The 15,875-nt window shown below is 52.1% G+C and overlaps 1 protein-coding gene across 3 annotated transcripts in view; it reads left to right on the plus strand.

Moving 5' to 3' along the window:
- Positions 1 to 3,276: 3,276 nt before the first annotated feature.
- Positions 3,277 to 15,875, plus strand: part of Tmcc2 (transmembrane and coiled-coil domain family 2) — a 38,598-nt gene continuing 25,999 nt past the window's right edge. The window contains exons 1-2 of one of the 3 annotated variants that reach the window (XM_028876535.2): positions 3,277 to 3,851; positions 13,585 to 14,112. In XM_028876535.2, coding sequence (XP_028732368.1) covers positions 3,645 to 3,851; positions 13,585 to 14,112 — 735 coding nt within the window. In that variant the 5' untranslated portion in view covers positions 3,277 to 3,644. Of the gene's footprint in view, positions 3,852 to 4,882; positions 4,902 to 13,575; positions 14,113 to 15,875 lie in introns of those variants that run through there. The other 2 variants (XM_028876534.2, XM_028876536.2) reach the window with 2 other exon arrangements.

The following is a 15,875-nucleotide window of genomic DNA, read 5'->3' on the forward strand; positions in this document are numbered from 1 at the left end:
TGAGGGCTGACTTGTTTATTATTCTGTTTGAGATTTCTATTCAAAGAGCATGTTTAATAGGTCAATTCTGCCATCCTCCTACAACCTAGGGGTGTGGAGCCACAGCTTGCTTCATTCGGGTTTACTGACGTCAGCCTTGTGTTCTGCATGGGCGTTTCATAGGCACTGTCTACTTGGCTCTTCACAAAAGCAATGTGAGCATACACATCACAGCCCCTTCACAGCTGAGAAGAACATGGGTTAAAGAGGTTCATTGATTTGGTTGCCCACATAAAATTTTTGACATAAGACTAGCATTCTTTCCATTATACCATATTTATTTATAATAATTAGACATATCAAAACAGAATGGAAAATTCTACTCCAATATGCCAAACATAGCCTCTTGCTTTGTGAGTCTGCAGATGTTTGTCCTATCTTAAATTTTAAACATAGAGTTAGTACTTATATTTTCTCAAAGCAACAGAGAACAGTAGGATGATTGATTCAATACTTTAAGCAGAATTTCAATCAGCCAAAGTACTTCTGAGTTGTATATATCTCAAGTACTTATTTGTTTATTATAGTCAATGAAACTCTGTCACCAACTACAAGCCACAGTTGTGGGTCATCCAGGTCTCTCCAATGACATCACTCCCAAACTTCCTTCGAAGTAGCCTATTTGTTAAGTAGTATGTCCCTTTGTGAAATTTAGAAATGGCTGGAACAGATCTGAGTTTTATGGTACCATCTGGAAACTGGATGACATCTGTTATAGAAGTCATGACCTTTAATCCTGTGCCAAGTGGTGTCTACATACCTTCTATATATTACCCAACATTCTAAAAGGTAGACAGCATTACCCCAATTTCTAAATAACTAGGAAACCTGGACATGGTTTAGGGATGGAGGTGTGGTTTAGTGGTAGAGTATGAGCTTGGCATGGGTGAGTCTCTGGGTTCAGTTCCCAATAGCATACCCCCGAAAGAAGGGAAACAAAGTGGATTTTATGAAAAACACTAAAGACTTCCCATTGATGTGTTTCACACCTTGGACATCATGTGTAATGTCCAATGTTGATTTTATATGATGATATAAAAATCAAACAAGCTAGGTGCTTGGAATCCCAACCCTTGGGGGGCTGAGCCAGGGGGATCCCAAGTTAGAGGCCAGCCTGAGCTGTATATAGTGAGGCGCTTCCTCAAACAAACAAACAAACAAAATCAAACTCAAGGTGAACATCGATGTAGTAGTGAAATGAGGTATAAATAAAATATCACGATGTTTCTGTTTCCTGAAGGGTCTTTTAAGGTTTTTGTTATGTATATATTTATTTTTTATGTGTATGAGTGTCTTGCCTGCACAGATGGTTGTGCACCCTGTGTGTGTGCCTGGTGCCCAGGCAGGCTAGAAGAGTGTGGCCAGAGAAAGGTTTGGATCCCCTGGGACTGGAGCTACAGACGGTTATTAGCTGCTGTTTGAGTGCAGAGAACCGGGACCTCTGGAGGAGTAGCCAGTGCTCTTAACTGAGGAGCCGTCTCTCCAGCCTCATTCTTAAAGGATTCCTGAGGAACCCCTTCTGCCTTTCTTCAGCTTGGAGTCAGTTCATGAACATGGGTCAGGGTGGGCCCACGGCTCCCGCCACACTCCTTTGCCACCCAAGGCTTGCCCAGGGTTCTGCAGTTCTCCCAGCTCAGGCAGAGAGCAGTGTGTTCCTCTCCTTTATACCTTGCACCAAGGGAACCTGCCCCCTCCCTCTGTCGTCTAGTCCTACCCACGATCTGCTCTGGCGCCCTGCCATTCCTCACCATTGAAAATTCGAAAGGCTTATAGCTTTGCATTCCCAAACTGTGCCTGATACTGTGTAGTGGATATGGGGGGTGTTTTTGCATTCCCAGCCCATTCTAGATTCCAATTTTCTAAAAATGGAGCAGCTTAGTTTAGAAAGAGGCTCCCTGTCGGTAGTAAATTCTTAACAACTTGGTCTCTTTTAGGATACACATCAAAATAAGGGGTTGGGATGGGAAAAAAAAAAAAAGACTTAACAGAGTCAGGAAACTCACAGACTAGTGGAACTGAAGCGAGGCTACCACGGCCTGGAGAGTGTGAATGAGATTGGTAAACTGTAAAAATCCTTCAGAAGAAGCGCTGTGACTCACACAGGATCAGCCTTTCACGGCAGCCCAGGCCAGTGGCTCTCAGATGTCATCAGCACACATCAGAATTATCCAAAGGGCTTGTGAAATGTAGATCTCTGGGTCCGTAACTTTTGATTTAATAGTGTCCAGGAACTTGTATTTCTGTCTGGTTCCCGAGTGACACTGATGTTGCAGGTTCCCTGTTTAGGCCTTGAGAATTTCTGGCTGCTGGGTAAGGGCAATCCATCACTGCCACAGTAGACATACCGTTTGCAGGGAAAAATAGTAATTATTTCTTTTAATACTGCTACTCTCCATTTCTTGGTAACCCCAACATCTGCTCTCATCTTCCACATAGCTCAGTGCTAGTATGGGGCAAAAATAGCATTCCTCTTCTGTTCTGCAGTATGTATCATTAATACCTGTCAGCAACAACCCATTCTTGTTTAAAAACTGCTTTCAGGGAGCAGGGGACTCTCTCATGTTTCTGTACACCTAGTTTCTGAACGTAAAGCCCAAGTTCTTATGAGACGTGTATTTAAAACAGAGAGAGGGGCAATGTGGCAGAACACACCCTCTTCTTTGCATTTGTAGCTATGAACGCATGCATAGGGTTTGTGACTCAGAACACGTACCCTAGAAGGGACCACCAGCCTGTCCCTAACTGAAGGGACCAGATATAAGGTGCAAAGTTAGGGGAGCGATGATAAACACCTTACTGCGCCCCCAGCACAGCGAGGAGGCGGGATGATTGGAAAGGCCTAGCCTGGGAGAGGGTCGCTCCAGAGCCGGCCCTCCGCAGAGCTCCACCGCAGCCTCTGGTCGCCCTCCAGACCCTCCCGGGGGACGCGCGGTGCAACCAAGCCTACAGCGCTGTCCGCGCGCCGCCGCGCAGCCCTCCGGCCTTCCCATTGGCGGGCGGCGCCATCTGCGCTCGCCTCGCCCTGGCGCTGGCGGGCGGAGGCCCGGGCGGGGTAGGCCGCGCTGGCGGCGGGCTGTGGCCGCAGCCTGGCGCTGCTGCCGGCGAGGAGCGGGGCGCGCGGCGGGAGGAGGCAGGCCCATGCGGGGCGGCGGCGGGCGGCGGGGCCCGGGGCCCAGGGCGGCCCTACCGGACCCGCCCGGCCGGCTCCCGCGCGCCCTGCCTGGCCCAGCAGCCCGGCCTGCGGGCAGGGATGCGCCGTGTGGTCCAGCTTCCCCCCGCCCTGCGGGGCCCTGAGGCAGAAAGTTTGGGGGTCCGGAGCGGCCCTCCTCCCCGGCCAGTGACTACCCAAGGACTCCTGCAGCCCGGCTTCGCCCGCCACCTGCCTCCGCTCCCCAGGTCGGAATGAACTATCCCGCGGCTCCCTCTCTTCGCCCCTCCCTCGTCCTCCTTTAAAAAGATATTTTCTTAAATTCAAGAACTCGTGATCTGCCTACTCCCCTCGTCCATAATTTAAACCCCAGGTCCTTTGAGTGCAAGAGGGGGTGCGGTCTCCTCCAAGACAGCACGCTAGAAGGACAGATTCCCCTTGCCGACCCACTTACACCATGAAGAGGTGCAAATCGGACGAGCTGCAGCAACAGCAGGGCGAGGAGGATGGGGCTGGGATGGAAGATGCGGCTTGCCTTCTGCCGGGCGCGGACCTCCGGCCTGGGGAGGCCTCGGGTGCTAACTCTGCTGGCGGGCCAACTTCAGATGCTGGCGCTGCGGTGGCACCCAACCCGGGTCCCCGAAGCAAGCCTCCTGATTTAAAGGTGAGCGCAGACCGTCCCCAGGCAAGCCCAGCCCGCCACGTATAGCTTTCTCCACCCTATGCAGAAGTGTCTTAATAAAAGTGATGGGGAAGCTTGCAGAGGTCAGAGAGGATGAACGATGTCCCGCTAGGACCCCAGGGGGAAGTTAGGTACCATTTGTGCCTGTCTGTCAGTTCCATTTCAGGCCTCCGTGTTCTTCATTATTCAGCGAACGGTCTAATGACTCACCCAACCGAGATTGTTTGAAGAACGTGTGTGAAATGCTATTTGCAGACAAAGGGCTGGAGAGATCTAAGATGCTAACTTAAAAAGTTCACAGTACTCTTCCTTCTGTGGGAAGGCTGGGAAAGAAGACTGCAGCATGGGATGCTAAATAGGTTACCGATACCTTCCTATGTCAATTAACCTCCTGCGGGTGGGATTTTTGAGCACCTTTCTGAACGAAGCTCAGTTTGTCCATCTATGAAAGGGGGGTGTAGATGTCTTGCCGTTAGGTGGAGCCAGAGGTTAAGCTAGTGCTTCGAGATCCCTGTCTGCCTGCTAAACCAACCCCCAGGGTGGAGAACTGACAGGTGGCAGGGCAGAGCTTGGGCTGGTTGGGGCCTCGGTTCAAGTTGCACACATGCTGAGCCGGCAGCTAGAACCAGAATTGGAAAGGGCCGTTCGCATGGAGCTGTTTATTTTCCAGCCCGAGGTCCTCTAGACAATTGGCGAGCTGGATTGAATATATCTCTTGTGTCGATTACGGCAGCAGCCGGGATAAATAATGCGCCTCTGCTGGAGTTACCACCAAGACTGCCAGCTCAGGCTCCTCAGGCCGGTTCACAACTGGGCTGAGAGAGATGTCAGCCCCAGGAAGGAACTTAGATGCCTCCGGGATTAATGCCTTGGGAATTTTCTCCGGAGAGGGTGCAGGGTCTGGGATAGCGGAGCAGAAAGGACTCCCGTTAGGTTAAAGCCTGTGTCCCTCTGGCCGTGGGCACTGAGCTCACCAGAGTAAGCCAATGACATTCCTTCTTTGGTCTGAACAGCTCAGAGTCAGGAAGCCAGGTGAGTGCATGTGCTCTTTTGTGTGGTGCATTCGTGTGTGTGTGTGTGTGTGTGTGTGTGTGTGTGTGTGTGTGTGTCCCTTGGGGGAAGGGAGCTCCCTCACTACTTGTGTGTACTTTTACAATTTTGTAGAAGTTTTGCAAATCTGACCTCTTGTTCACCAACCTTATGCCTAACGATGGGCTCTGTTGGCCACCTCGGCTCCCTTCACAAAGCTTGTAATTTCATCAGACCCCAAGAAGTCCCTCCCCCAAGTGACATGTTTTCTGTGCTAAGTGAGATGTGCAGCCATGTGGAACGGGGAGGGGATCCTTTCGCCTTGCTCCGCTGGCTGTGGTATGGGGGTTGGGGGGCGCTGCAGTATCTCTGTATCTCTAAAGCTGCCCCCAGGTGGTTGTCTGTCCCCTCCAGTTTCTTCTCTTTTGATGACACTCATTTGGGTTGGAGTCAATTAGAGCAGCAAGCTCTGCCCTTGACCGCAACATAGTAACTGCTAAACTGTCCCGAAGGAGGATTGTGGATTGAGGACCCGCACCTCCGAGACACACACCCCACCTCCACACACACACCCCACCTCCACTCAACCCGGCAGTGTGGACCCAAACAAGGAGAATGCAGCCCCTGCAGCTCATGGAAGCACAGGGAGGCACACAGAGCGTCTGCCTGCTTATCTCGGCCTGCTTCATCACAACATGTTTACCGCAACAGATCCCTCTCTGCCAGATGTGACTTAGGGGCCAACCACAGTCTGGCATGTCACTTAACTTTTCTGAGGAAAGGGACAAGGGATCTTGGCCTGTGGCCAAACTTGTTTTCCAGGACTGGACGAGTTTTCCACGGCTGATGGCTTAATGGAAAAATTCCCTCATTGTCTCTCGAAGTGGGTAGAAGTTGACTTGTTCTCAATTTGATGGTGGTGCCAAAAGGGACGTGTTTTCTTTTTAATTCGAGATACTGTTTGTCCCGCACCTGTGGTTAGTGGATGCTGTTCAGCAGTCCTGGCTTGCCTTTGCTGTTCATTTTGGACTTGGAGCTAGGAGCTTTCTGTCCCTTAGTCCCATTTCTATTTTCTTGTGACAGCTCCAGGCATTGTGACCGATAGTGTGCCATGGGGGGAATCATCTTGAGCAAGGAGCATGTAAGGCGCTGTCTAAAGCACCTCCACGGTAGGAGAGGAAGTGGAAAATACGTCGTTGCTAGAAGCATCTGAATAATGCTTCACTGGTGATGGGCAGCAATGTCAGGGGCTCAGTTGTCTCTGGTCCTTTAAGAAGCATCGTATTGTGTGTTGTACATTTCTTAGTTTATTTTGTGTGGGGGAGAGGTGGATGTCCTGAGATCATGACTAGAGTCTTGAGCATGCTAGCCTGGGATCTGTGATTATAGAGTGGGTAGGGCTGAGGGGGGGGAGGGGGGTGGGGTGGGGGAAATATCTACGTAGTAGGAATTTTTAACCGGTAACTATGACAGAAAAGCAACCTGCAAATGGGCCTGGCCCCACAGGAGGCTTGTGTAAACACTTCTGAGGCTTGCCACAACTTCACAGAAGCATGTATCCTCCAGGGGCGATCTCAGCAGACAGTATGCAAGGGGAGCGTGACAGTCTAGCGTGGATTCCTGTCTAACCACCCAAGCTTATGTCTCTGTTCATTTGTTCTCGCGATCCCATCCTTTGCTGCTATCCGAGTCCCTGCCCGTGGCGGAGAGCTGCCGGGGTGGCTTGACACAGAGTGAGCTGTCTGACCGAAAGTGTAACCAAAGTCTCCGGCGAGGAGACTGGCTGCAGTGAGAAGGGGTGGGGAGGCGCTCAGGAGAACTCTGCAGACGGAGATCCCGTCCAGTTGGGGCCTGGGGGAGCCGCTGAGCTGAGTGTGTGGTTCTGTCCTGCACGCTGGAGAAGCCTGAGGCTGGGGGGAAGGCATTGCCCACCTCCCGCCGTTCCCACCAAACTGTTCAGTTGAGGAACAGGGCCTTTCCCGAGAGGAAAAGCCTGGGGACGCTGGCCAGCGAAAGTTCCCAGAGGTGCTCTGTCTCCTTATAAAAGCCGGATTTCCCCCTGGGATTTCTGAGCGGTATCATGGTTGTTCCCTGAAGAAAGGGGAGAGTGTTCCACCATCCACTGTTTCCATCTGGTTGTAAGTACTCTTTTGACTCAAGACTCCTTTGGGATGGTTCAGATCCTGTTCTTCTGTTCATACCACACTCTGAGTGAGGAGCAGAGAAGACAACAGACCACCAAAGGAAATTCACAGCCAAGTCCTGGGTGGTTCACCTGTATGGGTGCTCAAAGGGGCTTCAGTGCCCTGTGAATAGCTCAGGAGCCTTTCTTGGTCATCAGTCCCTTGACAAGAGGGTATGTTTGGGCAGTCAAAATACAGGACGCTTTCAGAGGGAAAGATGTTATTGTAAACAGTGAAATGGGACATGCATATAAAAGTATACACAGAGAAACATGCATAAAGTTTAATAACAACAAAAATAGACAGGTCATCCATTCACTACCCAAACCAAGAAAAGAACATCGGAATTCCCAAACCTCTGTGTCCTTGTTCTTATGGGGTTTTTTGTTTGTTTGCTTGTTTTTGTTTTTGTTTTTTTAAGACATAGGGGTTGGTTGAATTTTGTGGTACCAGTCTTTAAATGAAGGAGAAGATTAGCTATTGGGATGGGGGTATGAAGGCTTGTGTGTATCCTGGGACTTTGGATGATTCAGTGGCTGTAGAGAATGGCTGTCTGGGACCTTGCTGCGTCCTGGAGTTCTACTGTCCTTTAGAAATAGTGTACTCAGACTTGAAGATCCCTGCAATCTCGGGGACATGAGCCCCCAGATTTCATCGGGGAGGTAGGCTTGAGGGAGACCTAACCCGAGAGATGGAAACTTAGTTCTTCAGCGAGGCAAAGTCTTCACTTTCAGTGAGCCTCCCCAGGTCCCCCGGGATGAAACACTTGCTAGAAAATTCCCAGGACTCCAGGCCTCAGTGTGCTTGGAACACCATGCAGCGGCATCTGGGACGTGGGTTAAGCAGGACGGGTGCTTGAAGGGGAAGACGGCTTTAGATCGGGATCTTAAAGAAAGGGCAGAGCGTTAATTACCAGAAGAGAGGAGAATTTCCAGCTAGGATAATAAGATGATAAGAACCAAGACCTCAGTATAGTCTTTACCCTGTTCCCTGCCAGTGCCAGGGACCAGAGAGCCCGGAGGAATGCTGAAGGTGCCGGTTTTGACCCGTCCATACCCTCTGAGGACAGAGGATCCTGAGGTCCAGGACTGTCCCCATCCCTCTGGCCTGCAACAGTATTCAGAGCAGCCCGCCCTATCTGTAGGCTCAGGAGGAACTAGGGCCACCGGCGGGATGTGGTACACGAAGTTCTCTGTTCTGCCACATACTGGGTTTAGATTCACTCCCAGCTGCCCTCGTTGCGATTCAGAATTTACAGAACGTGCTTCCTTTTTGTGTGCATCCAATTGTGGCTTTGCTGCCAATCACATTAAAACCGCCTTCCTCTACAAGGAGTTGAAACATTCAATAAGTTATGAATATGGAGGTGAGGTTAAATGATACTGTGAATGGATAGGGAGAGGTCCTCAGGGTGTGGCTGGGTGGTCTTACTGCCAGCCCAGAATCACCTGCGATTACCTCTTCCATGATCCTTGGCATCTCCCTTGGAAATCCCCATCAACGAGGATGGTGCATCTTTGGACCGACGACGCCCTGGCTAAAGAAAGGTCTGCTTCTCTGCCAAACACAGGAGACTCTCACCTGAATTAAGAAGTTAAAACAAAAGCTGCTGGAGGCGGAGGAGGCAGGCTTTGGGTTTGACTTCTCAAACCAAACTACCCAAGGTTTCCTCATTCCAACCAAGGTAGCTAAGTGACATCCACTTCAGAAGATGAGGCTGGCTGCAAGGGCATGAGTCCCCAGCAAGCCCCTCCCCGAGACACTTGTGGGGACAGTAAGTCCATTCTCCTGCCAAGCCAACACATTCTTGGCAAGTTACTAAGATGATAAATGGAGCCAGGGGTTTAAGCCATAGCAGGAGGGATCTGGGCTAAACACAAGCAAAAACTACTCAACTGAGCATTTTAAAGTTTTGGAAAAGGTAGTTCTCTAGAGATTGCATAACTTCTTAGGGTGGTTTGGTAGACTCGGGACAAATAAATAAACTGTAGTAGCCATGCTTGCCCTGCGGTCTCTGCCAGGTAATAGGTGAGATGGCAACTGCTGGCCAGTCACTCATCTTGTCAAGGGTTCTGCAAACTGGTGGGTGAAGAGGTGGAGAGCCCTTGGAGCAGGAGCACTGGGAGGCGAAGCCGCAAGACAGCACATGATTAATTGCAGAATGAGTGATACAGATAATGAGCCCTCATGGGTTCAGAGTAGAAGAGGCTGTGTACAGTGGAGTGGATAGATGGAGAGGGATGGTTACGAGGGGGAGAGGCAGAGAGAGGGCACGGCACGATGCGACTTTAATTTAAAAAAAAAAAAAAATCTCCTGTGCTGGGGTACATGAGTTAGCTCTGTCCAGAGACCCCCCAGTGGATGAGGTGACCTTTCTCAGCCAAGCTTCCTTAGCTCCAGCCAGACTGTTCTAAGTTAAAAAAAAAAAAAAAAAAAAAAAAAAAGGCAAAAAGGCACAAGAATTCAAAAGGGGTTGAACTCAGACTCAGCTGCTCCTGGGTTAAGTAAGCTCTGCCTTGTTTTATTGTTTTGAATGTGAACTGATCCTGGGGAAGAGGAATGAATCCAGAAACCTTCCATCACTGCGTTTCCAATAGAAACCCCGAGCAGGCTTGAGAACCAGCAGCTGCTGCCTCTTCATCACTCTGTGGTCAGCGGCAGGAAGCCTGGGGTGATAGACCTTCCTCTGCACCCCCTCTGCTGCCCAGCTCTGCTGCTTCTCGGGGGGGGGGGGGGCACGGAGCTCACAGTCCCCCTCCGGAAAATCCACGGCTTCTGTGGGTTTTCCCAGTGACACGTTCTCTAGCACTGGTCCTGTTTCCATAGAGACCCTATAAATAGAGGAAACGTTGGCGACCTAGGCTTATCAAGGCTCGGGGTGACCCAGGCACCTCCTGAGTCCTCACAGCAGTATCTGTGATGGGGTAGAGGGAATTTCAGACCAGGTGGAGGAAGGCTAAACAGTAGCTACCTGGGGAACGTTAGTTCCGGGTTAATGGTGCCTTCCCAAAGACCCTCTCGGCATTTCTGGGATTGATGAGGACACAGGGACCTGTGGGCATTAGAACTGCTTTAGGTCATGGTTTTTTAGCCACATGGTGCCAACACTGCACCCCGAGGCCTTTTCCTTTTGACTTCTTGAAGCTGTCTTTGCAGAATCGGGAGCCAACTTCCCTTTGTTGGGCCCACACCCAGGGAGGAGAAGAGCTGAAACCTGCTGTTGCAGAAACCCCGGGGCTCTCGGGAAAGAGCACCATTCTTCCTGAGAGCACCGTGCCGCCCAGGGAGCTCGGGTCCTCCCCACTCTTGAAGACAGTTCCCGGGAAGGGCCGGGACGAGGCCCTCGCTGCCCTCCCCAGGTGTAGTGCCTCCTCCCGGAAGCTGGCCGTGGATATCGGGAGTTTGTGTCCCATCCCTGACCCTTCGGCCTCACGGCTCTCTCCCCGACACGTGGTTTTGTCTGGCCATCACAGTGGCTTCTGGCAGCTGGAGGACAGCAAAAGTTAATGTGGAAGAGCTAGTGACATTTAGAAGCTGGAACCTGCTATTCAGAGCAGGTGGCGCTCTCTGCTGCGTTGGTGGCTAAGTTCCCTCAAGCTAGTCGCCATGGTTTTCCTCACTTCTGAAACTTGGGGCTGGGTATGTGTATGCACTGAGGGTTTTTTTTTTCCTCCCTCATCATGTTATGTCAAAACCCTTAGGCATCTCCCTGACACCCACAGGTAGAAGAGCTGGCCTGTGTGTCACCCTGCCTGCTATTCTTGCTTTTCACTCCCTCCACCCCACATTGCTTCTTGACTTCGTTTTGTTCTCCCCTTCATATCTTCTGTGGACTTTTAAGAGAGTCCCGGGTGCCGCTGGCGGAAAGGTCCTTTACCTGCCGGGCACCTGGGGAGGGGAGAAACGAAGGCCTGAAGACCTGTGGTTAGAGGCTTGCCCAAGTCCTGGGGTGAGCCCTGAGCAGACCTCCACGCAGTTCAGTGGTCCTCCCCCTGCCCCTGAGGAGGCATACACCACCACAGCTACTGGAGCCTCTTGTCAAGTGTGGGCCCGGAAATCGGACCAGAAGTTGGAGGCTCATCTTTTTGGTTTGGATGAGCTACCTAAGTATTATGTGCCCCAGTCTTTTCCTCTGCAGAATGGAATGTGATTACTATGATCCGTCGGTCTTTAGCTCCTGGAATGAGGCTAGTGTCAGGTTAGACTGGCAGCATCCGTTGAAAAGCACTTTGTATGGTTTTAAAAGTAAATTAGACAAGGATTGTCGGGGGTCAGGATTCTCCAATCTACCCACTGCTCCCCGTAATCCACCAGTCCCCAAAGCTGTGTACCCAGGACCTCAACTAAAGTCTTTTAGGGGAAACGCTGTCTCCCTGAGTGAGTAGGAAAGGGGGGCTTCTGTGTAGGAAAAGCAAGTTAGCAATGGGGTGTGGAGGAAGGGCCTAGAACAGAACGTTACGTTCAGACGATGTAGTGTATTTAACAAAAACAGTTGGGCAAAGACCAGGGCCAGGAAGCCCCATCTGGGGTGGAGCCTCATGGGAAGTCTTGTGTCAGCTTGGGCCTGACCATGTGAGGAAGAGGGTGGGTAACTCAGCTGGAGTCAGGAGGCCCAGGATCTGGCTGACTCTGAGTTTATGGTGTCTGCATGCTGCTATTCACTCTGCCTTGGACATCTTGGTTCTGACCCAGCGTAGATTCAGTGGGCTTGGGGTACTGGCCCTCTCATTCCTGAAGAGAGGGCAACTCTGGGAGCACCTGGCATAGAAGACCTGTTTCTAGGGCTGCCCCGAACCTCAGTTCTTGAGAAGGAGTCATCTCCCTATCTGTGGGTACAAGTCTGTGGTCGCTGCTTTTGTGGATGTCTGGGGAAACAAGGAGATTGTGCAGGAGAGAACATAACCTCCAGAGCTCCAAACTCGGCTCATCCTGAGGTGTGAGGGCGGACAAACGCGGCCTGTGAAAGGGCAGGCATCAGGAGTGGACTGCGGGACTCGAGTGAGGGTCCAGAATGAAGGTCTTATAGTCACACGGAGACCTGAAGTGCAGGTCTTCTAGTCACACGGAGTGTGGGCGCAGCCAGCATGGACAGTGATGGTGAGCAGCACTGAGTGGGCAGCCACTCAAGAGCTGGAGACTCCCGCTTTCCTGCTTCTCCATGGTCTAGCCTTTGCTCTGTTTGTTTCTAGGAGAAAATAAGGAAGAAAACTAGTATATGTAGTTGGTTTTTTTTTTCTGGACTGTTTAAATTGTTTTCCAATGATGGAGGTTGCTGTGTGAGGTTAGAGGATGTTACACAGAGAAAACCCCGCTGTGTCTCCTGAGCCCCAGGTGACGTGGCTCTGTCTCCCTCTTAGAGGACAAAGTAGAGTGTTTCCCTGGTCTTCGGAGTCCCACCCGTCCTCCCACAGCTCTGGAGCTCTGCAGAGGACATGGCCTGCACAGATAAGCCATCTCCTCATACGGAAGCTGCCTGCCATTACGTGACAGTTGCCCCGGCAGCGCATCCACCAGCCATTTGTCCTGAGCAGTGCTGGGGGGGGGGGGAGCGGAGCAGCTGAAGTCTCTCAGGGCAGCACCAGGCTCCAGGGCTTCAGCTTGGTTCTGGTCGGAGGGGGAATGAATCCCCTTACCTGGACAGCAGTTTCTGCTGTAGCTACTCCGGGCTCAGAAAAGTAGTGCTTATTTCACTGTCGGCTACGTCAGAACGTAGGGGGGCTGCAAATAGCAGATGGTAGTAGCGTCATGTAGACAGAGGTAGGTTTTCTAGACTCTTCTCTTGGTTGTGTCAGTCCCCCATCAACTGCCGCCTCGTGGTTACAGTGTGGCCACTGCATCCCCAGATATCATTCTCAATGTTCCAGATGGGAGAACTAGAAAGGACTGGTGCCTTTATCAAGAAAAGCAAAGGTGTTTCAGAAAAACCATAGCTACAAGCCAATGTGCCGAAGCGGGAAGTTCTAGCAAGGTACACTAACACCTCGCAGCTTGATTGGTGAGAAAGGGGGAAGGTGCTGGACACGCAATTAGCCGAGCCTGCTCCGTGGTATAATCTGATTATATGGGCCTGCTTTTCCCAAGGAATGTCACAATGAGATCTCTTTGGGAATGGATGTTTGGTGATCTCAATGGCCCCGTGCAGCTTGAAGGACAGTCTGTCATGGGAGAAGGGAGGTAAAGGGCCTGGCCTGGGGAGGATACAGCCCCAGGAGTGCCTTGTGTACTGCCTGTGTGCCTCTAAGCCCCAGGCTCCAGTCTGAGAACATCCTGTTAAGAAATCTGAACTTACTTTAGGAACCCAAGGGTAGATGACCTTGTAGACATGGCAGGCCACCCCTAGGGATCCCAGTATTTACATGTCTGTACTAGCTGCTCTGGTCTCCTAAGAAGAGACCCACCTTCACCCCTAACTGACAAGGCATCGGGGAGCTTTCCATTGACCAGGGCTTTTTTTTTTTTTTTTTTTTTTTTTTTTTAATCTCTTCCCCCTTAAGAAAATCCAGCAGCTCTCGGAGGGCTCCATGTTTGGCCACGGCCTGAAGCACCTGTTTCACAGCCGCCGCAGGTCACGAGAGAGGGAGCACCAGGCGTCTCAGGAGGCCCAGCAGCAGCAGCAGCAGCAGCAGCAACAGCAGGGCCTATCCGATCAGGACTCCCCAGATGAGAAGGAACGCTCCCCGGAGATGCACCGCGTCTCCTATGCTGTGTCCCTGCACGACCTGCCGGCCCGGCCCACTGCTTTCAACCGGGTGTTACAGCAGATCCGTTCCAGGCCCTCCATCAAGCGGGGCGCCAGCCTCCACAGCAGTGGGGGCAGCAGTAGTCGCCGCGCCAAGAGCAGCTCCCTGGAGCCCCAGCGCGGCAGTCCTCACCTGCTTCGGAAGGGCCCCCAGGACAGCAGCCTGGCCGCCATCCTGCACCAGCACCAGGGCCGACCCCGCTCCTCCTCCACCACCGACACTGCCTTGCTCCTGGCCGATGGCAGCAACGCGTACCTCCTGGCTGAGGAGGCCGAGGGCATCGGGGACAAGGTAAGCCCCGGCGGCGGCGCGCGCCGGCAGGAGGGCTTTGAGAGAACCTCTGAGACCAAACGGATGCCCTGCCTGGCACTGCCGGCCCCTGCTACCCCATTATCTGTCCTGGCTGAGAAGTCAGGCTATGACCAAGCCAAACACAAGGGGCTAATTTTTGTTTGTGGAGGAGATTGTTTTGTTTTGTTTTGTTTTTTTAAATGGTTGTTTGCTCAGATTGTTGGACAGTAATTTTGGTCTGTTTTCCTTAAACATGCTTTGAAGAGAGGGATCTGGTTATCCCTCTTATTACCAGCATTAACTGGCCTTGATCTCTTTGCTCTTCTCTATCACCAGTTGAAAACTGGGATGAGACTGATGAGCTAGCATAGGCCAGGCCCGGGACTGGAACCCGGCACAGTATGTTTACTGTGAGTATTACCAACCAGAAAGGAAGGGGAGGGGCCATGAAGGGTTATCTGGCCCTTCTTGAATGTATCCAACTCTTTTGTTTATTGGGTTAACAAATGCTTAGTGGGTGCTGATTGGATGTCACAGGAGTGAAGGAACAGTGAACGGTGCTGCTGTCCTCATGCTGCCCGGTGTCTAGAAACACCAGTGACTGAGCGGAAGGCGCTGATGACCGCTTTGGGCCGGGGGTGGGCCGGGGGTGGGGTGGAAACAGAGCAGGCAGTGAGGGTGGAGAGGAATCGGCTGAGACTCTCTGGAAGACACTATGGAGCTCAGTCTTGAAGGAGGGAGGGGAGATTGGTATGCAGCAAAGCAAGGGGCCTGTGGCAGCTGCTTCTTCTGCTTTTGGAGACTCAGGGCCAGAGGCCAGAGGGTCCTGCCGTGTCCAGTCCGGGGGCCAGGTGAAGCCCGGGGAGCCTGTTAGGCGGGGAAGTGAGTACAGAGCGCGTTAGGACAGCAGGCAGTCGACTGGGAAGGGGGCAGAAAAGGCGCCAAGGAAACTGTCTTTGAGGTTCCTGCAGCAGCTGCCGCCACGAGGATGTGAAGGAGAAGAGTTCAGAAAATACTGGGGAGTCGGAAGCAGTGGCACCAGACGAGGAAGAGGCTGGGAAAGGGAAGGAGGAGAAGAGGAACCTCTGGCGTTCCGACTTAGCTTAGTGGACGGCGTTCTATCCGGTCGAGTTGGGAGAGGAAGCAGGGTCCAGGAGAGGGGTTGTCCTGTTGCAGTCACGTCGGGAGCTGCCCATGTAGAGAGGGCCCGCTGGCGGCCGGTGAAAACAGCATTGAGGTTGAAGTCACTGATGGGGGTGAGAAATCCTCAGAGGCATTTTGAGTGAGGAGAGGGCTGCAGCCGATTGCATTGACGTAGAAGGACAGACAGGTAGCCAGCTCTGACCGGCTGCCCCTGCCACAGTGGCTTCCTCCCCGCCTTGCCTCCTTTTCCGCGCCTCAACAGTGCCTCTCCACAGGTTTGCTCCCACACACACCTGCGTGCCCTTCCAAGGCTCGGGACTGTGATTCATTTTCCCTCCAGTGGTCTCCACCAACCGAAGAAAAGTCAGAGCTGAAGGATTGATGGGAGGCATGTTGAAAGGTCACAGATGGCAGAGGGTTTGGAATTAGAGGGCTGGCACGATGTCTCGGCTCGCAGAAAAGGAGGTGAGGAAAATGATGAGGTGGAGGAAAGGAGAGAGGAGGTTGAGGGAGTTAAAGAGTGAGGTCATTGAGAGAGCATGAAGAGGAGGTGGAGACAGAGGTGCCATTGGGGTTTAAGGACTGGGAACTTGGTTGGATGTGCTTGTACATACCTGTAA

The sequence above is a fragment of the Peromyscus leucopus genome, chromosome 15 (assembly GCF_004664715.2).
Source record: "Peromyscus leucopus breed LL Stock chromosome 15, UCI_PerLeu_2.1, whole genome shotgun sequence".
Classification (NCBI taxonomy): domain Eukaryota; kingdom Metazoa; phylum Chordata; class Mammalia; order Rodentia; family Cricetidae; genus Peromyscus; species Peromyscus leucopus.